At 43.7% G+C, this 24,699-nt stretch overlaps 1 protein-coding gene across 6 annotated transcripts in view; it reads right to left on the bottom strand.

The window, feature by feature from the left end:
• Positions 1–951: 951 nt before the first annotated feature.
• nrg1 (neuregulin 1) overlaps positions 952–24,699 on the bottom strand; it is a 34,748-nt gene continuing 11,000 nt past the window's right edge. For 3 of the 6 annotated variants that reach the window (XM_087175711.1, XM_023412602.2, XM_087175714.1), the window contains exons 3-8: positions 24,003–24,141; positions 21,714–21,781; positions 12,069–12,171; positions 10,721–10,874; positions 10,503–10,624; positions 952–3,276 (exon numbers count right to left, since the gene is read on the bottom strand). In XM_087175711.1, the coding sequence (XP_087031837.1) occupies positions 2,691–3,276; positions 10,503–10,624; positions 10,721–10,874; positions 12,069–12,171; positions 21,714–21,781; positions 24,003–24,141 (1,172 nt within the window). In that variant the 3' untranslated portion in view covers positions 952–2,690. Of the gene's footprint in view, positions 3,277–10,502; positions 10,625–10,720; positions 10,875–12,068; positions 12,172–20,744; positions 20,804–21,713; positions 21,782–24,002; positions 24,142–24,699 lie in introns of all 6 variants that reach the window. The other 3 variants (XM_023412603.2, XM_087175712.1, XM_087175713.1) reach the window with 3 other exon arrangements.

Raw genomic sequence — 24,699 nt, 5'->3', positions numbered from 1 at the left:
GGACACCTCTGTGGATCGTTCAGCTGCTGGTAAAAACCTGCTGAACGTCTGCTTCATAAGTTTTCAGAGAAACAATCAGAACAAAGGTTAGCATCAGTCTCAGCTCCAGCTCTTCCCTGAGTCTCTGTCCTCCGTACAGCGTCGCTCAAACTCTGACTTTAAATGTCAAACTGCTTCATTCAGTGTTTTTAACAGTTAAAATCATCGGGTCTGTTTGATTTCCTGAACCACTGACACTGAAGGAATCCAAACCGGGAGGAGCTTGATGGTGATGGTGGTGAAGACAACATGCTATATCATGACGTCACCCGTGTTTTGATATTGTTTTGATTGAGACCACTAGAGGCAGAAGTTACAGACTGTGCGTTTAAAATGAAATGATTCTTGTCAATGACAGGAACTTAAATGTTATCGTACACTTGTTCGCTATCTCAGTCTGACGAAAAGATCACATCCATGGTAAAAAAAACTGGAGAATCAGAATAGCTGATCACTGACTGAGGAGCTTCTTCTTCTCTGGTTTCTCATCAGATGTATGGAGGTTTATTTACAGTGGTGTTTTCATGTCTGTTCAGGTCTGACTGAATCATGACTCTGGTTTTTGTCTGATGTGAGTTTCACATGTTTTTGGATGTTGATATTTGATGAATGTTAAATGATCTTATTGATCTGATTTGTTCTGGAGATCAGGTTGAATGTTTGAACCGGTGATATAAGACATGAGGAGCTCTCAGCCACTTTTATTTTGTCAAAGCAGCTCTCAGAGGAGAAAAGGTTGGAGACCCCTTGTGTAGGTCAGTGTGATGATCAGCTATCAGGGATTTATGATACTATCAATGGGCTAAAACCATCATTATTTCACACATATATAATCAGATGTTAAACTGAACACAGTGTTCATCATTCCCGCTGCAGGATGAACGAACAGAGATCAATCATTCTGACACTGAGTCACAAAGCACAGAAATGATTTAATGTTTAATAAGAAACAACAGCGCTGAAGGTTTTCATGGTGTATTTACATCATCTGAAGACACTCCTAGACCTAAAAGCAATGCATCGTGGGTAATGTTACGCATACAAGTGACAAAATATGACACTTAAAAGTCGTTTTTTTTTTTTTTTTTTATCACTAATGACCATGTGGAACAGATGGCTACATATATCTGACATTTTAAATCATGTTTGTTAAAATATAAATGTGTATATCATATACTGTCATAGTAATGAATGCCTGTGATTAGCAGGAATTACCAAATAAATAAGAAATAATCTTAGTGTAAATATAAAATACAGAAGTATGGCCACCATTTAAACAGTGTTCATGGGGCAGCAGGTCTTTGTCTTCATATGCTGAGTCTACATACATACATAAGAAACTATGGCTGATTACAGAGCCCAGTAATGGTTATTTACTCTTCATAGATCTGTTTATTCTGGAGGAGGTGACAGTCTTTGGCAGGTTTTATAAACTCTGTTCATGTTAGTACACAAGTCTGTTTTTAAAATCACACACACAATGAGACGGGACATGTGAACACAAGCAGTGGTGGTTGAAAAAATAAGATAAGTGCGTACACACAGTCTCTGGAAACTGTGACAGGTCCGGTCAGGACAAAAATAACTGTCTGTACAGATAAATGAACCAATTAAAGCAGGTTACCATCAGGTTCATATTCAGCTTCTTTAATCCCAGAATGCATCAGGAGCACATGACGTCTTTACACAAACGAACCAATGATTCAGTCTTTAGTTCAGCACACACTCCGCAGACACAACCAGTAACACACTGGTGATGTATGAGAACTGCTGGTCTTCACCACCTGAACTGAGTCAGGGTGTGGACGCCTGCCAGCACGGACAGAAATGAAACTTTTCAAGCATTATGGGAAATGTAGTTCTGCAGCATTAAGTCTGACCCATAAACCAGTGCAGGTCCACATAAACATTCGAACTATAAACTTCAAAATGCAGATAGAATAAAAAAATCTCTGGGGTTTGTGTTAAGCTCATAACTGAGTGTTAGTAACAATAAAGACTCGACTGACTGCACCTGTTCCTACAACAGCAGGAGACCAGGTCGTCTGTGGTGTCGTAGTCCAGTCATCAATAAAAACATTATCATCTCTAGCATCTTCTCCACCTCTCATCAAATGCAGGTAATCAGCTGATTCATCATTCACTCATAACCATCAGTCCAGATGTTAAAGTTCAGCCCACAATCAGCTCGCAGGTGACCGGGTAACAAGGGGCGGAGCATGCACCTCGAACGCACAAGACTTATTCCAAACTGTGGTGTCACTTCCACCTGCAGGGCGGAGCAGGTTAAAGGCAGCCAGCAAGTTATTTTTGATTGTTAACTGGAGGATTAGGATGGTGAGTATACGGCCCAGTATGCACTGCTGCAGTTCCTTTAAGCAGACCAAACAGAAAGGCACCGTTGATATTTCTCTGCACGCTGCTACATACCAGTGTATGGCACTTTTCCTACAACACATGAACACATACATTTTTTTTTCTTTTTTTTTTATAAAACTCTTTATTCACTACGTCACTAAAATAAAAGTTTCATTTTTCATCATTTATCTTTAAAAGTCTTTACACAGCAAATCATTTATAGAAAATAAAGGTTTAATAGTGATTACTTCTTCTTCTCCTCAACATAAAGAATTCTCAGCGTTTCTTTGACTTTACACAGCAACTGGATGTTGTTGGGTGGAGCTGAATGACCTGACTCGCATGTCATGCTGTGGTGCTGCTGGGTTAGTCCTGCTGCTGTCCAGAGCCCTGAGCGTCAGGGCCGCGGTGCTGTCTGTGGTGAGGAGGGGCTCCTCGTGACGCAGCACGTGACCGCTGGGGACCGCTGCTCTCTTCTTGGTGCTGCAGTCACTGACGTTGTTGTTTGTGTGGATTACCTGCTCAGGTGATGCTGAGAACTCGTGGCTGGCAGCTGTGTCGTCATGGTTACCTGTGTAGTTGACATCCTTCGTAGTAAACAGTGGGCTGGGCGGTAAGCTGTGAGCCACGTGACCGTAGTTGTAGTGGGCGGAGGTCCTCTTCTGGTCGTCCCGGTTCGAGGACTTGTTTGGCTGACGCCTGTTTGACAACAGCAGGGGGCGCTCCTCCTCCCCAGAGGGGCTCAGAGCCACTGAGGGGACGGAGATGGCCAGGCTGGACAGGGGGGCCGACATCTCTGAGGGAGGGGACCCTGGAGTCGCAGGAGAGGTCTGGGACACTGGAGACAGCTGAGTTGGGGTTGTCATAGCAGATACAAACCTGCAACAGAAAGATTCACGAAATACAGATATTATTGAACATATTCTGAGTGTGACACACAACAAACAGTATCACTGCAGGGCTGAGGACATCCGTCATCCACCCGTTTCTCCAACCTGATTATCCTGTTGAAGGTCAGGAGGCTCAGAAAAGTTCATAGCATAAAGGTCGTCAGTCTGTCAGACGCCCGAGACGCGTGGATCACTTCCTCTCTGTGACTACATCACTACAGATCGTGGAATTTGTTTCCAGCGCACATGGTTCACAGTGTTAGCAGCAGCTTCATTCATGACATCATTCACATGATCTTCAACATCATCCGTGACCATCTTTCATTCATATGAAACCGAAGTGTTGTTGTGAAAGACAGGTTCAGGCTGAGAGGACGGTGTGGTACAGATAACAAGACAATTATTGATTGGTTCTCACAGTCACCTCTTAATTAACCCTTTAATAGACAGCTATTAATCCAGTTGGATCTGCAGGTCTGGACTGTGGGAGAAAACCAGAGGAACCCAGTGCAGCAACAGGAGCACCCCCCACACAGAGAGGCCCTGAACCTGGCTGAGGTGACAGTACCAGCCAGAGTCATCATGTCACCTACAGTATGATGCATTCATCAACACATCAACAAGTACACAAGTAGTAGTACTACTTCTACTTTAAATGTATATTCCTCTGATTCTGTTGTAGCAGCCAAAAGCACATAAACCCACAAATATCCTCTGATCATCAACAACCTCACTGGTATGGTACAGTCACATTATATCTGATCAACACACTCTCTGTTTCACCCTCACTTCACTGAAGCCAGGGTGACGGACACATTCAAGGATGTGTTTCTTGGTAAACTACAACCCCCAGCTGTCTCTGCGCTCAGAGTTCACCAGAGTTCACACTGAGTGGATGTGCACAGCCGGCCAATAGAAACCTACATCGTGTTTAAAACTGCAGGAGGTTTTATCATTAAATTAAAATATCATTACCAAACATATATATATATATATATATATATACATATTTATATATGTATACAAAATATCACTAAAATATTGTTGACGGATGAAGGGAAAGCTACGGCGTGATGCGATGACGTAGATTCTATGTCGACACTTCCTACTGTTGCAGCCCTGCTGTCTACTACAGGAGAAAGACCAGTTTACGCTGCGATACGTCAAAGAGTTCGCAGGTAATTATATGTTTTTGTCATATGTGACACTGTCATTTTGTTTATATTCAATTATATCATTAGTAGTTTTATGGATTATGAGTTTATTTGTTAAAGATACCTGATAATTTGACTGATTCTTCCAGTTTATTTAGTGACATCAGCTGTTATCAGCAGCACTCAAGATGCTGATAGGCAGAGGTGTTCAGTAACAAAGTACATTAACCTGAGTACTAAAGTATATACTTAGAGTATCTGTACTTTACTCAGTATTATTTTTTTGTAAACTTATGACTTTTACTCCACTACACTTAAAAGACAAATATTGACTCAACTACATTTCAGAAGTGGAATACTCTTATTTTGAAGCAGCTTTTATCAAAGGAATGAATTTTTCTTTTATTTTGAAAATGTGATAGACCACACACTGTCACAGCCCTGCCGTATCTCTCTCCCCTCCCCTGTCATGTCTCTGTGTATGTGTGTGAGGGCGTGGCCTCTCTCTCCACACCTGTGACTCATCACTTCATCAAGCCTCCAATACAAACACCTCGGCTGATTACCCGCTCTTCACCAGATTGTTCAGTCTGAGTTACAGTAGCGTGCGCTCGGCCACGTTAACTCGCGTGAAGATCTCACAGAGCTCAGTGGTAGTTTGTTTTGGAAATTTTTGCCAACTTGTTCTTTCCTGTCTTCACTGCTATCGAGCCAGTCTCTGCCTGTCACACCACCTCAACAGAAGATCCCCCCCCCCCCCCCCCCCCCCCCAGCTGTCTCCAGCACACACCACCCAGCAGCCTTCCCTTCCCTCACCATTGTTTTCATTAAAACCACTTTGTCACCCCTCACCTCTGTCTGCTTTCGTGTCCAGGAAACTTACAAAACCGTCACATACACTGTGTTCATCACAGGAGAAAAACCAATCACAGCCAACTCCTCCACTGTCAGACACGTTTGTATCTGTCAGTGTCCTAATGATGGTGATGTTAGATTAAGATGAGGCAGAAGATTCTTCAAGTCATTGTTTGTTTAAAATTTTGTAATAAATGAAGATTCCTTTTGTTGTAAATGTTTTCTGTGTGTAACACGACCAAAAACTCATCACTACCTGTAGAAGTTTGCCGTCCAGCTTTGGAAAGCATGCTGAGGTATTAAATGTTTATTTCCAGGTATTTCCAGGTGCTACACAGACTCGCTGCTAGACAAGCTGCATTGCCTCATTGTCTGTGCTGCACGGGCACAGAGGGTGGAGGCCTTCTCTCTGGCTACATCACTGTCTCCACCTCTCTACAGTCATATCTCAGGGAAATGACTGCAGGCTCATTTTGATGTTTAAGTTGTATAAAGTGGAGTCAGGTTCAGGCTCAGAGCAGAGAGATCTGGGATGGTTACAGCCTGTTAAAGGATGGAGCATATATGACTTGGTGATGCATTGTTCTCTGAAGCTCACACAGGCTGTGTTGTGCTGCCTGGCCCAGTATAAATACTAATTACTCATCCAGGTGCAGGATGGTGCAGCTGCAGTGGATATAAATAGTTTGACGCAGAGCGAGCAGGATACCACACCAGTGTGTGAGTAGAAACATGAAGCTGCTGCCGTCCTGTGAAGACAGCTGTGCTTTATTCTGAACTCTATCCTGTGTTCAGCTGCATTAACACAGTGTAGGTGACCACAGAGAGGGACAGGAGGTTTAATGGCCTGATGTCCATTACAGTCCATGTCTGCACAGTGTTATATTTTCAGGATTGGCGAGGCCTGTGGTGCCCGCTAATGTTCAAGCAGTGATGTTTTGAACCTCCGTCTCCTGGTTGATAAAGTTTGGACTGTTCCCCTAAAAGTCGATGCATTATTTTTAGGTGCCTCACAAACACAGAGTGACAGCTGTAAACTTCACAAACCTCACAACAGACTGAGATGGAAGTGGAAACATAGTCTTGTGAAGCAGCTTGATTTATCACAAGTGAGAATCATAAGCTATTGGCTTGTGGCTGAACCACAGTGGTTTGGACCAATCAGTGTCCTCTCAGGGAGGAGCTACTGGCGTCTCCAGGGCAGTGACTGTTTCGGTTTTCATAAGAGAGGCAAGAATCATCTACTGACATGCTAACGAGCTTTCAAAGCTCCTTTAACTGAAGCTTGTTGCGTTTCCTCTCCTGTGTGCTCCTACTGATTGACAGATGGTTTATCCAATCACCTGCAAGTCTTTTTCAAAGCTCCTGCCCTTTTGCAAACAACTTCCGGTGAAGCCCTCCCAGGTGACTCAGCTCAGGTGTCCGGCTGACACACACTCCACAGAGCGGCAGGTTTCATAACTGAGCCACGACCAAGACGCTGATCATGTTCCACATCAGAGATGATGAACAGAGACATTGAAGGTGAATTCTTGGGGAGAATTAGTATGGTGTGGTGCTGCAGGACTGACATCACATTCAATGATGTATTTATCCTAATGAAGAAAAGACATCAGTAATATTGAGTGTGGATAAAAACAGCATCTGAAACTCCTGACTCAGCACCAGATGGAGCAACACCTGTGTGAAAACAACACACTGGATTCTTGTGTTTGCAATTTGTCGTACAAATGAATTACTTGTAAGAAAGAAATGGGATGTTTGAAGATGTTTATTATTATCATTATTATTATTAGGAGCTGAGAATGAACCTGTGGAGAGCAGGTTCTGTTAGCTGTAGCCTCCTGAAGGGAATTGATGCTTTATGCAGGTGAACAATATAGGCCAGAAAACGTCATAAATAATTACTGTTTTCAGATCAGCTGCTATGGGTGATTTAGTCACTGTGTGTTTTAGTCTACTTTAGCTCCACTTGCTGTGTGTGTATTTGCTGTGTTGTTGTCAGTTTGCCCTCCTTGTTCTCTGTTAGTGATGAAGAGTTGAAATCAGTCAGTTACCTTGATTTAAGGCAAGTCGCTGTCGGTGTTGAGTGTGTCTTGGCACGTCTTTGAACGAGCACTTAAGTCTCTGGTGCCACCAGTAGCGTTCAGACGACCCCGGCCGCCCTGTGTGGCACTGTGGCTCTTCTCCGCCAATGACATCACCGAGACAGACTCAGTGTCTGACACAACACTGTTGGTCCAGTCATTACTCCAGCTGCAGAGACAGGGAGGGGGGCGTTTACATGGGGAAGGTTGCAGACAGGCCTCTAGACCTTTATGACATAAATATCATGTGGGTTCAGTTTGTTCACAGTCTGCAGGACTTTCAGGGTCCGACTCACTGACGCAGCAGATTTTTATGTTTTACGACCGGAACTGTATGTGAAGCTGAGGACTGAGTATAATGTAAGAAAATGGACCCAACAAAAATGTTTGGTCTCATTCTGTTTTCACCGTCTTCATCTCCATCACTGTAGTAATCCAATTCGATTCTACAGGGTGACTTGGTGCAGAGGAGGCGCAGCACAGACCCAGGATCAGTCTGTCTCCAGCTAACTGCTCATTAAGCAGTTTGACTGCTGATGAAATGGTCTTTTTCTGTCTTTAGAAACCCCCCCCACCCTCGTTGTGATGACCGTTCTGTCTGGATGGGTCAGGATGACGTTAGAGTCGACCCGCAGAGAGCTGCAGGTCTCAACAACATACCGGACCGGTTCTGATTGAATGTGCCTACGAACACACATCCTCACAGACACCTTTAACACCTGCCAGGACATTGGCTCCTTGGTTTCAAAGCCACCACCATCACACCGGTGCTGAAGAAGTTACCAGTGTTGTGCCTCAAGGATTATCAGGCTGTAGTACCCTCCCCACTCGTGATGAAGTGCTTTGAGAGATTGGACAAGGATCACATAACACCCAGACTCCTCGTGACACTTGACCCCAAACCATATCATCAGCATGTCTGGAAAATAATAGCTGCTATGTCGGGATATTCTCTGTATACTTCAGCTTAGCCTTCACTGCAGTCATCCTGTGTAAACTGGGTCTGAACACCCCACCCTGCAGCCGGTGCCAAATACAACATGAACTACATGGTCAGGTTTTGAAACGACAGAACACAACAGAGAAGGAGAGAACATCAACAACCGGTCAACAGGACAAAGGACATCAGTGTTGACTTCATGAACTGCACACACACTCCACACTACATCACCAACACAGCTGTGGAGTCAGTCAGGAGCAGGAGTTCCCATACAGAAATGTAATATATGACATATATGTATATCACAAGTGATGTTGCCATATATGTCAGCTATAAGGGGATATATTACATACACATCCTCTGGATATATGAAGATATATGTTTACAACATATATGAAATACCCAGAGTAAAATTTGTATATGTACAAATATTACGTGATGAATTGTTATATGGTATAACATGTTGTGACCATATATGTTAATGATATATATTCAATTTATATATGCAAGTTTATTAAAACAACATACTATAAATATGTATATGTTTATTTGTTTTTCTTATTAATTTCTCATTCACGTCTATCTTCTCATTCTAGGAAAGTGGTCTCAGACTCTTGGAACCCCTCTGTTTATAACATCAAAATATATTGACAGGCTTTAGGATGGATATACTGTATATTTATAAATATACATGTCGTACACACACTCATTCACACACACAACACTGTCAGAGACTCACACACACTCAGTCCTGCTGTACATACTGTTTACACTGTGCAATAATTCAATGCGCTGCTGTCTCCAGCACTCAGACTACAATGCTGCCGTTGTCAGTGTTTACTTGTTGTTATTCATTGTGCATGTTTATATGTTGGATTGTTTGATTCTTTTTGTTGTGTATTGAGTTAGGAGAAATGTGATTTTGTTGTGCTGTGCTCTCTCTACCGCGTGGTTTTAAATGTCAGTAAAGTTCACAGTGACATCATCATGTGATCAGACCCAGGATTAATGTCCTTAGCTCCAGTCAGTGAGTCAGTCGCTTCAACAGGAGATGTAATGATAAACAACGATCTACAGCCTGTCATTAATGTAACTGATGTTCTGATTGATCCAGGTGTTTTGATAGCTACTCAGCCTATCAGCCTTAAATCCAGATGTTTTCTGGGCACAGCTGTCACTGTGCTTCATTAAAACACAAAGTTTCACTTGTATGACAGCAGTGAACAGTGAAAACACCTTCCTGCCTCAACACACTCACACTGACATCACCTCCATCTATAGATAATATGCAGAACACTGTAAGACACAGTGGGAATATAACAGGAAACAAGCACGTGTTCTTAATGCTGAGCTGTTCAGCTGTAAACATCTCAAGTGCTTTATTCATTTTGATGGAGGCTTAAAGTGCAAGTGTGTGAGTTGCAACAACCAAGAGGAAAAGCCCAACACTCGGCTGACCAATGACTCCATCACTCACTCTGCAGTGAGTGTTGATTACATATGTGAGCCCAGGACCGAAGCAGCATGCAGATGGCTCTCAATAAATAAATAAAGTTAACTGATTTTTTGACTGGCCCACTGATGTGCTACTGATGGCCAGTCGGACTATGGAGCGGTCAATAGCACAATCAACAATAACAGTATGTTGATAGAATGTTCTGAAAAACTTACACACAATATGATCTTAATATATGTCTTACTCTGCTTTATGTAAGTGCTCCTTAACCCTGGATATTGTTTGATAAACATGCATTAACAGTGCATTAAGCTAGAGGTTCCCAACCTTTGGGCCGGGGCACACTGGTGGGCCGTGAGGGTATTGTCAGTGGGCCGACAAATCTTTGGCAAAACAGTAAAATTTTGGTGAAAAGATGTAATTCAAAAAAATGTTCTTAAAAGTTTTCAAATGAAATGATCTTTAAAAATGTTGAAAAGATCCATCCATTTACATTTGTCTCATATGAAGGCGTATCACTATGATGAGCCAATGATAGATAGAAAAAACACCATCAGACTCCTCTGTACTGAACAGTGGCAGAAGGAAACACTTCAAAGTTAAACTGCACCACACACAAGTGGAATTACTTTAGTTTTGGACAGCTGATGCTGACCTTCCCCTGAGCCAGACCAACTTCAAACCAACTTTACCAAACAGAATAATTGTAACTTCCCTCCTTACCTTTGGCTGGAGACGTGTGTGAGTGTTGTGGCTTCATGCGCAGATAAGGCATATTTGCTTGTGGAGAAGGTGGTCTCTGTCTCCTTCTCAGCTGCATGCTGCAGGGAAATCCCATTACATTGCTATAAAAGAGGAGCAGAAAACAGATTGACAGCTGACGTGAATGCAGAGACTCAACAGCATGTGATTTTATTTGATACCCACAACTAACAGCATACATTGATGAGCTGCAAATCTTGAAGAGGCAAGTTAGAAATCTGACGTCCTCTGGCTGAGCTTGCCAGGTTGGGGCCAGTACCAGTTTTGGTACTATGGTTCCTCTTATTCCTCAGGCTCTGCCTCAGACGGTCATGGAGCTTCTTCCTCTGCTTCCTGTTTGTGAAGAAACAAACTAGATTGTGAGGCAGCCCAGACCACAACTGGACAGCATATCTGAGGGGAGAGTCCCAAATGTACCACAAGAGAAACATTTGCCCCAAACTTCATCTAATGTTATAATGACTGAGTGTAGTAATGATAATTAATATTTAATAAAAACAAAATACACTTCATGATATTGTTATTGTGTCCAGTAGCACCACCAAATCCCCAAACTTCTCTCAGCTCATTTGGTTTGGTTGTATCTCTGCTTGTTATTATGCAGACGATGTTCCTCTTTACCCTGAAGTTCAGTGGATGTGTCGCAGCTTTCTGCAGCTACATCACAACAGCCAAGCATCTGAAATATGACATAAGGCATCACCTGGATGCTAACTCAAAGCTGGATCCCAGGAACCTATGGGTCATTGTTCATACCCAGTAAAACCTTGAGAAATAAATGAGTTCAGTTACTCTCATGTTGACTATGGTAATGTCCAGCATTAATGTTTAATCCAAGAGACTCTAGCACAATTACAATTAACATTCTGCTGAGCAGTTACTCTTTAAGTCCAAGCATCAACCTCTGGGGCTGAAAGATGAAGCAAACACTGAGGAGCCAAAACCTGTAGTTCCTCTAATGACCATTAGTGCCTGGCTCCAAAACTGAGTCAATCCCCATAGACTCCCATGTTAAACGTCCAACTTTATAGCAGAAATAAACATATTTAAACTTCAACTGTACAGGAAGTGAATTTTTACATAACTGGCCTGTTTACATTTTATTAAGGTTTAAAGTTATGCATAATTGAGGGCATGGCCACTTTGAATGAAGCGTGGTTGAGCGTATGCTTGCCACAAATCAGCATGCATTGAAGTCTTGGGTCCACCCATGCCCCACCTCTTGACATGTTTTAGTTAACCAGGCATGGCGACAGTGGAGCTGCTCACTCTGAGCTTCAAAACCACTCTTCAGAAGCCTGTGGATGACATCATGCAGGCTACAATATTTCTTTATTTATAGTCTACAATTAAGATTCAACAGTCATGTGACCCCTGTGCTGGCTTCACTACACTGCTTCCTGTTGGGCCTCTCGGGTGGTCAAAGTCTCACTCTTGGGGATTTGGGGGCACTATTGGACACTACAATAAAATCAGGGAGTGTTCCTTTAAGTTATAAATCAAACATAAAAATGTGACTTGAATTACTTTGTTTTGCAGTAGGCAACCACACACATGATTCCAACGACTAGGAGTGCAATGCAGATTCCTGATATTGTTAAAATACGTTTCTGATACAGCTCCTCAGCTTCTGAAAAAGAGGACAGTCCACTCTTAGAGCGTGGTCTACAACACACACAAACACACACAGACACACACATAGAGACCATTCCAATCATAAACCCAAACAATGAGAATTGGCTGTGTATGGAGGTTATTGCAGTTAATGCACCTTCGTATTAGAGGTTTACTACTGTTGATATGACTGACCCTGTGGAGACCCTCAGGCTCCCCTTTGGTCTGTGGTTACTTAGGCTGATTGTTTACCTCTGAGTGTGACCAAAGCATTAGCATGAGAGTTAAAGCGGTACTCCAGTGATTTAGTGTTGCACCTGCACAAAGTTTGAGGGGAATGGTCAAAGCTGAAGCAGCAGACACTGAGACATCCTGACTTTAGTCCCAAGTATGGTTCAAGCTCCAAAAACACTGGGTCCTACACTTCCCACAATGCACTGAGTCTCTTCACAGTTGTTTCTTGCATTTCTTAGAAAAAATCAGTGGAGTGTCCCTTTAATATAATGATCTGATTACATGCTGCGACTGAGAGCCCAACCAATACATCACCCGGGTTAGGTTTACTGTATAACATGTGGGTACACTGGTATCAGTGTATTTGTCAGCCAATGAGTCTCCTTCACATACACTGGTCACACTTCTTTAAAAACCAAATTCAGGTGGCTCCTTATCAAAAAGGTTTAACTTGTGTATTTATGTTAAAAAGGAGAATCAGCTGATACACTGACCTCAGATATTTTCACTCCTTATTAATCCTGTATGGACAGGGCTCTCGTCAGCTATCAGAGAGAAATGGCTCTAACATGCACTTCACCAAATCCAGCTCTCTACTGTTTCTGTTCAGGGATGGTGCTGCAGTCGAGGAGGTGTCAGGTCTGACAGTGCTGCTTCTCTATGGGGAACAACCCTGCGGTAACTGAAGTGGGTCAGTTCACTCAGAGAGGATATACTGTGGATATACCTGCCTGGGAAACATGTACACTGATTTCTACACAGTATAATGTTAAACACTTCATTGTTTCTATTCGCTTCTCTTTCTCTAGCATCGTCCTCCACTGTTCGTCAGAGCCTGAACCCTCTACCTACACATTTCACTGAGTCATGTTTTGTCTTTGCTCTGTTATTCACTCAGTTTATTTTCTATGTGTCTTCATTCTCTCTGGGACGTCCTGCCCTCTGACTGTATTTCATACTGTGACACACACTATGCATAACTAATCTTATTTCATAGTGCATATTTTTGAACATCCAATAGTTAATGTGAGTTTCACTTAAACATCACAGTCTACCTGAATGATCTCAGACTCTTTATGGAGGAACAGAACCTGCAGTAACTGCATCATGTATCTATATGTTTAAATATGCTGCTTCTGCATGGCTCAGGGGAGGCTGATAACACACGTTAGTACATTTAAGCAGATAAAAGATGACCCTGCCCTCAGCGTGATGAGAGGAGGCAGAAACTACAGAGCTGCTATAAGGAAGAAGGGATATGAGGAACAGCTGCAAACATACAGAACATCTGGAGGAGGTGGAGACAGGGAGGCAGGAGGTGGATGGAGAACATGATGCCGCTCTACTGTTTCATGCTGAACACTGGGTGCAACAGAAGATGCAGGGAGGGAGAGCTGAAGGGAGGTGAACATACAGCACCAGGTACGTACAGCCTCTGTGGCTTTCAGGGTGGACTCAGGTAAACTGGACTGTTTACCTGGATCTGAATGGTACATGTGACATTTGATGTTAACACAACCGCCCCACACACACGGAGACACACATACATACACATATATACATACTGTATATATTACATATGTCTGTAGAGGTTATCGTTTTGACTTCGAAAGTCACATGTACCATTTCTAATCTAGCTACATATATATATACAGTATATATATATATATATATATATATATATGTAGCTAGATTACTAGATTATGTGTATAATGGTCAGGGCTGTATGATCCCTTCATCTGAAGACGTAGGTTTAGTAGAGGGTTGTAGCTTACAGTCTTACATCTGCAAACTAAGAGGAAGGAACAGTCCATACCCATAAATTCAATCCCCAGATGTTCTGTCAGTGCAGAAGGTGACAAAAAAAGAAAATTGGATTTTACAGACGAGCTGGTATTTATATTTTTCACATGTGGTTTAAGGTGAAAGAGATTTTTCTCTATGGATTAAGGGTAAAAAATAATTATACACAAACTTATACACTGTCAATATACACAAGCCTAGACAGACCCTGTACAGTCAGTGAGCACTTTATTAGGAACAGCACACTAACACTGGGTAGCTCCTCAGCTCTTCATGTCATGGATCCACCAGATGTTGAAAATTTCATCTGAGACTCTGCTCCATGTTGACATGATGCAGCACATCGTTCAATCTGCCAATCTCCTGTTCTACCACATCCCGAAGGTGTTCCACTGGGTTCCACCAGTTTGTGACATGGAGCATGATCCTGCTGGAAGGAGCCATTACAAGAAGGTGAACTGTGGCCATGAAGGATGAACATGGTCAGCAACAACACTCAGGGAGACGGTGACATTCAGACCATGATTGATTGGTGCGAAGAAGAAAACACTCCCCACACCATCACACCGCCACCACCAGCCTGGCCTGTTGACACCAGGCAGGTCGGACCATGGATTCCTCAGCACAGATCCACATCCATCAGACCAGGTCTTCAGCTGTCCAGTGTTGGTGAGTCTGTGTCCACTGCAGCCTCAGGTCTCTGGTCTTGGTGACAGGAAGTGGAACCTGACGTGGTCTTCTGCTGTTGTAGGTAAGACGTGTTGTTCACTCTGAAGCTTCTCTGCTCAGCACAGTTGTACAGAGTGGTTATCTGAGTGACCATAGCCTTTCTGTCAGCTCCAACCAGTCCGTCCATTCTCCTCTGACCTCTGACCTCTGACCTCTCTCATCAACACAGAACTGCTGCTCACTGGATGCTTTTGTTACTTTAAAAACTGTAGAGACTGTTGTGTGTGAAAATCCAGGTGATCAGCAGTTTGAGAAACACTCAGACCAGCGTCTGACACCATCAACAAAGTCACTGAGATCACATTTTTCCTCATTCTGATCTTTGATGTGAACATTAACTGAAGCTCCTCACCTGTACCAGCAGGAGTTTATACAGTGAACTGCTGATAAACGATGGATGATTGGATATCTACATGAATAAGCAAGTGTACAAGTGTTCCTAGTAAAGTGCTCACTGAGTGTATACATATATTTATTTACATATACTTGAATAAACATTAAGTCTCATCTCAAACTGATCCTAAAGGTACAGGAAACAACTAACATCACCAGTTTACTTTGATTTCCAGAGACCATTTATATTGGATGCAAATAAAATCTTGCCATGTGGTGTAGGTTGCTATGGCAATACACATAGACATATATACATAAACACTGTACACATTGTAAAGGTGATACAAGGATATCACAACTATTAACTGTAAGTTTTATCCATCATATACTGCACATAAAAGACACAAGCAGCTCCCTGTGTCACTGTCTTTGTGCAGCTCTGTTTCCAGACCAGAGTGCTGATATTGGCCCGATCTGTAAAACCCCACATTACATTCAATGATGTCTTTTTACATCCACTGCCAGATTAGATTCTTGCATTCTCCAGTATTAGATGTTGTTTTCAGGTCTGTGATGGGCACAGGCTCCAGTCTCCTACACAACATCGTCTGCACTGACCCTGCACACTGACCGACCGGCTCTGAGGCAGAGAGAGGAGTCAACAAGCTGTTCAGTGTTACTGTACAACAAAGCTACAGACGCAACTGTGAAACATCACTGTGTCTACACTGTAGATAACAAACACACTGCTGTCACTCCCTTTTTTGGCTGGACTGCAACAGCAGGGACAGCCCTATAATAATACTGACTGACTGACCGAAAGTCTGACTGACTGACTGACTGACTGACTGATGATATTTCCACCACTGGTCAGCAGAGTGCCGAGCTGCAGTCTACTGAGCCGCCCTTGTTTCCTGGCTGCTCTGGGACTGTGGGGAAGAGGAGGAGCGCTTCCAATACACTGAGCCTCGCCTCAATTACAAACAACTTTGCTTCCATGCATCATTATTACTAAAGGAGTCAGAGGAATAACTAAACATAACACACACAGAGCAGAGAGAGCAGGAGAGAGGGAGGGAGAGAGAGAAGTCATCGGTAACGAGGCTTCGTACTAACGACTATGACCAACTCTACATATCAAACAGAGGGAGTTCGACATGAAGACCTGCCTCTAATAAAAATCTGTTACGTTCTGGAGTTGAAGTAAATAAAGACTAAACTATTGTGGATCCAGACGGAGGCTGTGCTCTGTGTGAGAGACTAAATAACAAAGATAGTCTGTCTCAGAGTATGTGCCATTTGGGCTTAGTCTTTGCCCAGGCCGGGTTCAAGTCTGACTTGTGGCCCTTTGCTGTGTGTCATCCTCTCTCTCTCTCTCTCTCTCTCTCTCTCTCTCTCTCTCTCTCTCTCTCTCTCTCTCTCTCTCTGTCTCTGTCTCTCTCGCTCTCTGACTGAAATAAAGGAAAAAGCCTGGAAAAAATAACTTTAAATAAGAACGATATTGTGTCTCTTCTAAGTTTCTCTTTGAGTGATCATGTGACAATAAATACAGTCAAAATCACAGCTCAGTCTTTGTGCTTAATTAATGTGTTTAGTGATTTTATCAGATGACGTCACGGTTATAAAATCAGGATTTGACCATAGGCAATCCAGACATGTTCTAGTTTTTGACCTAGTCTTGTTACTTTGAAAACCTCACTCATTACCAGACTTTACAACAGTCCAACAACAGAGCTCCTGTTTGTTCTGTAAGACTGTGTCTGTTTAAAACCAGCATCAAACAGGAAGTAAAAAAACACAGCAAAAATGAACATTTACAAATTCACACTCCAAGTTTCCTGTACCTTTAAAATACTAATGAAACCATGTTTTCCTATCACAACACCAGCGCAGTGTTTACTGTGATGAAACACCTAAACTGATCTGAATACAGTTAATGGCAGTGATTTGGTTTGATACATGCACTGAAACCAGTGTGATTGTATTTAGACTGAGTCGTTAGTGGGGGTGGGGGTGGGGGGGCACGCTCAACAGCCAACACTGTAAATCAAACATGCTATGATCATCATGCACCATTTCAAACACATACTTCAGCCTTACTGTTATTATATGACTATTTTCAGCTTACAACAACATTCAGTATAACACTGGGATAAGAACATGTGCAGAGTATTGAACAGTCGTCACTCTGGACTGTGGACAGTGCTGCTGCTCTGATCTCCATCACACTCACATCAGGTTTGTTCACAGTGACACTTTCCCTCAGCAGAAACATGCAGATGTGAAGACAACCTGCTGGTTGTGTAAATGCTGGTGGAGTGGTGTAGTGTTGTTATAGGAGGCAGGGGGAGACTGCACTGTTGGTTTCCATTAATGATGAACCTTAAAACAGTTTTTTAAACCCTAACCAGGATCAACAAGTTGTTTTGGGGCCTCAACATAAACCCATCATGACAGCAGCTGTATATTATAACAGTGAAGGGTTGTTTGGAAGGCAGTGACACACAACTTGTCTTGTTCAGTTTGGAGGATTTCTTGCTTCAGGCACCTGGATAAGCTCCTAGACCACTTCCTAGAGGGGACAGAATCTTCTGATGTCTCAGTGCAGGTTTGACCTCCCTTTAAGGAACACAAGCTCAGGTTTAGATCTCTGCGGGAGGGAGTCTCTGTGGCTGAGGTCACACAGTGTTGCATCTTGGTACCTTATCCTTCTCACCTATTTTAAAACTCAACACCATCTTCTAAGGTTTAAGGTTTTTAACTTCTTTTGATTTGACTGAATCCAGAAAAACTTTGGCATCTGGTCCAACGTACCTTTTTGAAGCATCCAGCCCTGATGATGTCATTGCCTCCTTTCACTAGTCTACTCAGAGGTTTCTTCACCATTCGCTTATTTTGTTACACAGTCGCCTGACAGCAGCTGCAGCACCTCCTGTTCCAGTTACAAACCAACAACTACTGGGCAGGAGGGAATTCATCCACCTCACTGCCTCAGTCCGGAATCAGGTCCAGAGGAGCCTCACCATGAGGACCTAGTTCACATGGGCATATAACCCCAACCCTGGATCCGGTCTGTCAGACAAAATTCAGACAAACCGCCGCCAAAAAACACTGCTCTGCTCTTCTTCTATAATTCAGCTAATAGTCTTGTTGGAGAGATTCCAGCCGACCACACAAAATGGTGGCTCCTGACTTTGTAGAGCTGACTCAGCTGACTCAGCTGACTGTGCTGCCCCCTGACTCAGCTCAGACTCTGACCTGGAGTGCCTTCTTGGCTCACTCTGCTCCACAGAGGCTTGTTACGCTCCACTCCGCTTGAACACACCAAAGCTGGAGGAGCAGTGGAGTTTAGTGCTGTCACTTCCTCAGGTAGATCTCAGCCGGCTGTGGAGATGGATGGGCAGTAAGGTCATCCACCCTCTGCAGCCTCTCAGATACTAATATTTTTTCAGGATTGCAGGATTTAGTCTTGAGAAAGGAGACCTGAACAATATCTCTTCCTCAACAACCAGAATGACCGACCTCGGCTGCTACAGCTACAGCGTCCTCTGATGCAGCTGAAAGTCCGTACAGTACGGTCATCTCCTCGCTGAGACGTGGAACAGAGGGAACGTGTATGTGGACAGAGACAGAGACTCAAGGGCACAGTGAAACTATAACATGAAAAATACAACTAAGGTAAAATGTTAGTGTGTGGTTCATGACAGGACACATGTCGAAGGGATTTCCAGAAGAGTCTCAGTTCCTTGTTACAGTTACTGAAGAAAATGACACGCCCCATGACTGAGAGATGCTAATTAACCAGAGTATGTGCTAATGCACCAAACACTGGCTGCGGAAAAGGGTCAAGAGGTCAAGCAGCTAGCTGCCTGTTATGGATGTTACACACCTTGTAGCTATTCTTGTTATTCTTAGTCAAGTAGCTGCTAAAACTGGAACAGCTGTGTCACCTTCAGGGGCAGTGGTTCTCTTTTTATAGCGAGTGTTAGATGTTTTATATTTACTGTGAAGCCTGTACCTCTGTTCATCAGAGTGTCTGACTGTCTTGACCTGAGTGTAGCAGTTTTTCAGCTAAATCACAGCTGAACTCTCAGAAACTGCTAATGAGGGTCGGGTCAGGGTCAGGAGACAGGTGATACTGTCTGCCTCTAACTGCTGAGGAAAGAGCTCAACAGCACCACAGAATAGTAACAGAATTTGTTTTTATAATGTGTAGTTAATGTTGCACATATATTTTCTTTTTCAGTCACACCAGTAATCACCTCTGTCTCCTTAAAATCTATGTGTATGTGTGTGTGTGTGTGTGTGTGTGCATGGCAGACACTAGCATGTCTGCACCTGCAGCTCTAAACAGCTGCTACAGGGTCGGGGCAGGCTGCAGCTCTACAGGTTGATATTATTGATCATTCTGATAATATTGATTATTGCCTGGTTTAAACCTCTGTGAATTGACTCTTTGTCCGTATCTTATTAATGGCGTATGTATATTTCTCTGTTCAGTAAAGGTTTTTGACATTGATGGGAAAAAGTTAATAACTGATATAAAACAGTTGCATCAGTGCTGTTTGCCTGATGATCACAATGCATGACTCCTGCTGGCAGCTGGTGTATTGGCCAATCGTTTGACACCTAACAGAGGGTGTGGCATGCCCTACAGCAGTGGCCCAATGGGCCGGGGCCAGGTTGGATGCGAGGGAATTGCAATCTTTTTCTTCTTTTTCAAAACAGAACAGATTTGGTGAAGACAAGACGTGATCATAAAAATATCTATATATTAATAACTTCAATGTTGCCGGACCACATCATATACTAGTTTGCTATCTCAGTCTGATTGTGTGCTAACAGATTACATCCATGGCAAAAACTGGAGAGTCAGAATGCAGAGCTGATTAGAAACAGGAAGAATTAACAGGAAAGAGAGACAAGAGACAGAGGGTGAAGCAAAGTGATCACAACCCCCATCAAACAGAAAAGAAACATTGATCTTCGCCTGCTTTTAGTTCACTCCTGAATAGAAACTGTGCTGAGAAGGCACAATTTGACCTCCATATTGTTATGGGGTTGGATGTGAGCCATCAACATTTTTTCAGGTGGGTCATGAGTTGTTGAAGGTTGGGAACTGCTGGTCTAAATCAGTTTCCTTGACAGTTTTGAAGCATGTTGTTGACTGGCAGGTTTATACAGACTGAAGCATACAATACGTCTGAGCACACACAGTAAGGATTGGAGCACTGACAATTTGCAAATCTTCCAGTTTAAAAATGTAAATGTTCAAACTTAAATAAAAGTTGTGTAACTTCTACAGCAGCACATGCAGCATCAACATCCAAAATAAAATGAGCACAGAGACACAGAGTTGAACATGCAGGGAGGTTCTGGGCTGCACAAACCACAGATCTAAGGAGGAACAACGAAACAGGAGCACGGCACAGGAAGTGTTAATTGAGCATGCTCAGATAGAGCCATAGACTGAAGAGGAAGTAGACATACTGTAAAAGCTGGCCATTACATAGTTTTGGCAGCGATCACCAGTAAATTCATTTGGACACCTGGTTAGGAAATAAAAGAGACAGAGAAGAAGAGAGAAGGAGTTAATTTATACAGGAGCTGAGCAGAACCCACGACAGTCACCACTGGTGTTGGCAGGAAGGGCCAGCTGGACCTACATGTCCAGGTCCTGTCTGTAAGGCTGGGTCCTGTTAGTCACCTCAGACCTTCACACACAGGTGAATCATCATCTCCAGGTGAGGGAGATGATGTGAGAGACACGAGCCTCCATCAGGCTCTGAGGTTGGAACGGTGTCTTAGCAGCTGACTGAAATTTGCATGTATGTAAGTGGCCACTCAGGGTAAGCCTCGTGTTTGGATGTAATATAATCCTCTATAAGGGAAGTCAGGATCCCACCTAAAGGCAACAAAGGCCCAGATGTGTGGCAGTTAAAAAGAGCACTGAGGGCTACAGAGATGGCTCACTCAGCCCTGAAGTGGCAGCAGCCCAACCACCAGTGATCCCTGGGTCTCCTGCATGTAGACATGTCTTTACTGACTGAAAAACATCAAGATCATCGCTGCTTCACCAACCACACAGCGGTCAGTCCAGCACCGGACCAGTGGAGAAGTCTGGATGCAGAGAACACCCATCGTCTGAGTGTTTTCTGGGGATGGTGGTGAGGCTGGATGGGAGCAGCAGGAGGTCGTCTGTCTTACCTCCAGACGGGACACACCTTCACCTGAGGTGGAGGCCTGCGCCTCACTGCTCTGAACAGAATGATGGGGTGTGATGAGATGTGACGTACATGCAAATTTCAGTGCACTACTCCTCCTGTGCTCATTCAGGGGCTCAGGATTTATCACTGTCTCTAAAGGAAACATGGATTTCTCCTCCGTCTCTGGGAGAAAACATGAGAGGGTGAAACACCAGCAATGACATGTGGGACTGATACAGTTGTGTTCACATACGTTTTGGGTCTGAGACTTTCTTAAGCACAGCTTGTTCACATCGGTGCCCAGTGTATCCCGCCAAGCACCTGGTTGAGTGGGTAGAGAGGACAAGAGATAAACAGCACTGACATGTTACACACAACACATGAACACACATGGACAAACACAAAGACATCCAGTGTACAGTCACAACACATGGCAGGATCCAGGATACAACCCTGTCACCAAACAACTGAGCTGATGAGACCGTCCTGTAAAAAACAAGTCCATAGGTCGTCTGTGCAGCAGGTTATTATGACCCATAGTTACGTTTTGTTGCTAGGCGACATCTAGTGGTTGTAGTAATGATGACAGGAGCAAAGGGAAAAGTGCGGAGACAAAGTCCCCGTCAGGAGGAGGTGGTGGATGGATGAATGTGACACAGAAGAGCGGTGTTCCATTCCCATGAGAAACTAGCTGTTCATGTTGTTTCTATTTTCCATGACTGTTCCGCAAAGTTAACCACGTTGTTATTATTGTAACCATGACAACAAAGATTGTCTAATGTTCAGGAAGTACTTATTTGAACCCAAATCATTTTTCCTAAACCTAACCAAGCCATGATCAGTATTATATTTACCATGGCGACGGGGGTAGGTCCATGTGTTTATTATTGTAACCATGACAACCAAGGTCTGGAAAGCCTGCTGCCGTAGGGGCTTTATTTCAGGAGAAACTATGGGTCGTATCAGAGGGTTGAAAGAAATGACCTGTGTGGTTGTTCAGGTTGGAGGAGTTGTTCTTTCACATTCTCATGAGTTTACTGGGAATGGGGAATGGGTGCTGGGAATGGGTGCTGGGAATGGGTGGTAATGGGTGCTTTTGCCCAGAGTCGTTCTCTGAGGTTTACACCTCCATTCAGGGGGTGGACATCTGTGGTGGTCCTCATGGTTTTTGGCAAAAGTGCTGTTACTGTTGGGGCCAGAACCCATTATCCAGACCTCAGACTTCCAGTAAAGGTTGCTTTCTGTGGCCTAGCGCCCAGGACAGCGAAGGCTAGGTTCAGGAGATCAGGTCTTCCATCAGAGGAACAGAGCAGTATTCAGAGCAGCAGAGTCCAGCTTTGTCAGCGGTCTGAACATTAGCTGTGAACACTTTGTTCTATCCTGACAGTTTCGTGAGAGCAGAGATTTCGCTCATTTAAGGCTTCCTGCTGGGGGTCAGGTGACAGCAGCCTGTGGTGTTCAGAGCTCAGATCACCTTCAAACTGCTATCCTACAGCTACCCTTAACTTAAACCCTCTCCATCTAAAGTCAGAGACAGTTTGTTTGGATCCAGAGTTGTTTCCATTTCCTGACAGAGATGAGGTGCTTAAACATCTCTTTACTTCACAGACTTCAGACAGGTTTGCAGCTGCTGTATTACAGAGGAATCCAAACACCAGCTTCCTCGTGCGTTCTGCTTTCAGAGTTTCTGTGTCAGTGGGTCAGGTCTCAAGAGGATTAACTTCCTCTGCTCCTCAGCTCTCCTAAAAAAAACTGCAGTGCCACACACTTGCATGGTGACCTCGTGCCCATTTTTACCTGCATGATGCTCCTGAGATTTTGTTCGAGTCAACGAGCCTCAGCCTCTCATACTAACAGAGTTTAGTTTTATATGGCATCTGTTAACTGTGCAGGTGATTTAGGGTAACTCATCACAAATTTCAACAAGAGTCCTCATTTAATGTGACTCCTGCATGAGGCCTGATTATTTGATCAGTGGTGATCAGCTGTGAGACTTTCACATACAAACGCTCACACAGAGCATGGCTGTGTGCACCACGCATATGTTTGGGCTCTGAACAGCCTGTTCCGATTGGAAGCTGATTGGAGTTTGATAAGGACCAAAGCGCCTCAGAGAGGTGGTTCCGTGTGCTTTGTATGAATTATTACAGCAGCTAACACTCTTTCACTGGTTTAGACAACAAACACCATGGAAGATTATATCAGCTGTAACCCACGCGACTCCCAGCTGTTGTGTGGTTGACGTGCTCTCTGTAGTTTCGGAGACCTTTGACTAGTGGTGTATGTCGGTGTGCCAGTCACTGGATAAAGCCACTAAACAGCAGTTGCAGACCTATAGTTAGTCTGTACATATGTCCCATAGAAGGGGATGTATTCTGTATGTGTAAGAGTTACTGTTCTGTTGAGGACAGTTTCATTCAGCTCCATGGATGCATGTCGTAGTTCACAAGTCATTTCATTAACAGCCAAAGTATAGAAAAACACAAGCAGTGACATTCATGTTCAGTCTGAATCAAGGTCAAACCTTCTGTCCATGTCCTACCTGCAGAGAAACTTTGTGCTGCCTGGCATGATTTCAAGGGTGAAGCACTCTCCTCCATTAACGCAGTAGTTCTTCTGGCTGTCGCTGCAGCGTGTCACATGACTGGAGGTCTTGGCTGTACTGGTGGTGCTGGTGGCAGCTGCAGAGGACAGTCATAATTAGTGCAGCAAGAAAACAGTACAGACACATAATGTAGGTTACACCGAGCTCAGCTCTGTCTGCATGGTCGTTGAGTGTGGATGAAACATCCCATGGTTCAATCCTATTTAAAGGACTCCTCCAAACAGAAAACATACATTCACTACAACACTCTCTGTTCATATGATCAGTGTGTCCCAAACACTACTAACATGTGAGCCAGTGAACCACTTAACACACTCTTCACTGCAACGAGCCTTTTTGGGCTGGACCGCCACAGCAGGGCCAGCCCCTGAGTGAGTGAGTGAGTGAGTGAGTGAGTGAGTGAGTGAGTGAGTGAGTGAGTGAGTGATTGATGAAGTTACACCATTTGTCGGCCAGCTGAGTGTTGGATACTCTCAGCTCAGGTGTCAGGTGAGAGCTACCTGCCTGTCACAGGAACATGAACAGCTAAAGAGAAACTACTGGTGTTAAACAGAGTAACACCAGCTGACATCACTGTCTGCAGCCCAGCAGGAGAGCTGCTGCACATTACTGCAGGATGTCATTACTGAGCTGG

Source organism: Seriola lalandi, unplaced genomic scaffold, assembly GCF_002814215.2.
Source record: "Seriola lalandi dorsalis isolate HSWRI2012SDOR001 ecotype SW California unplaced genomic scaffold, Sedor1 jcf7180002054484, whole genome shotgun sequence".
Lineage (NCBI taxonomy): Eukaryota > Metazoa > Chordata > Actinopteri > Carangiformes > Carangidae > Seriola > Seriola lalandi.
Note: the sequence above shows the minus strand (reverse complement) of the source record. Positions and strands in the feature narration are given on the sequence as shown.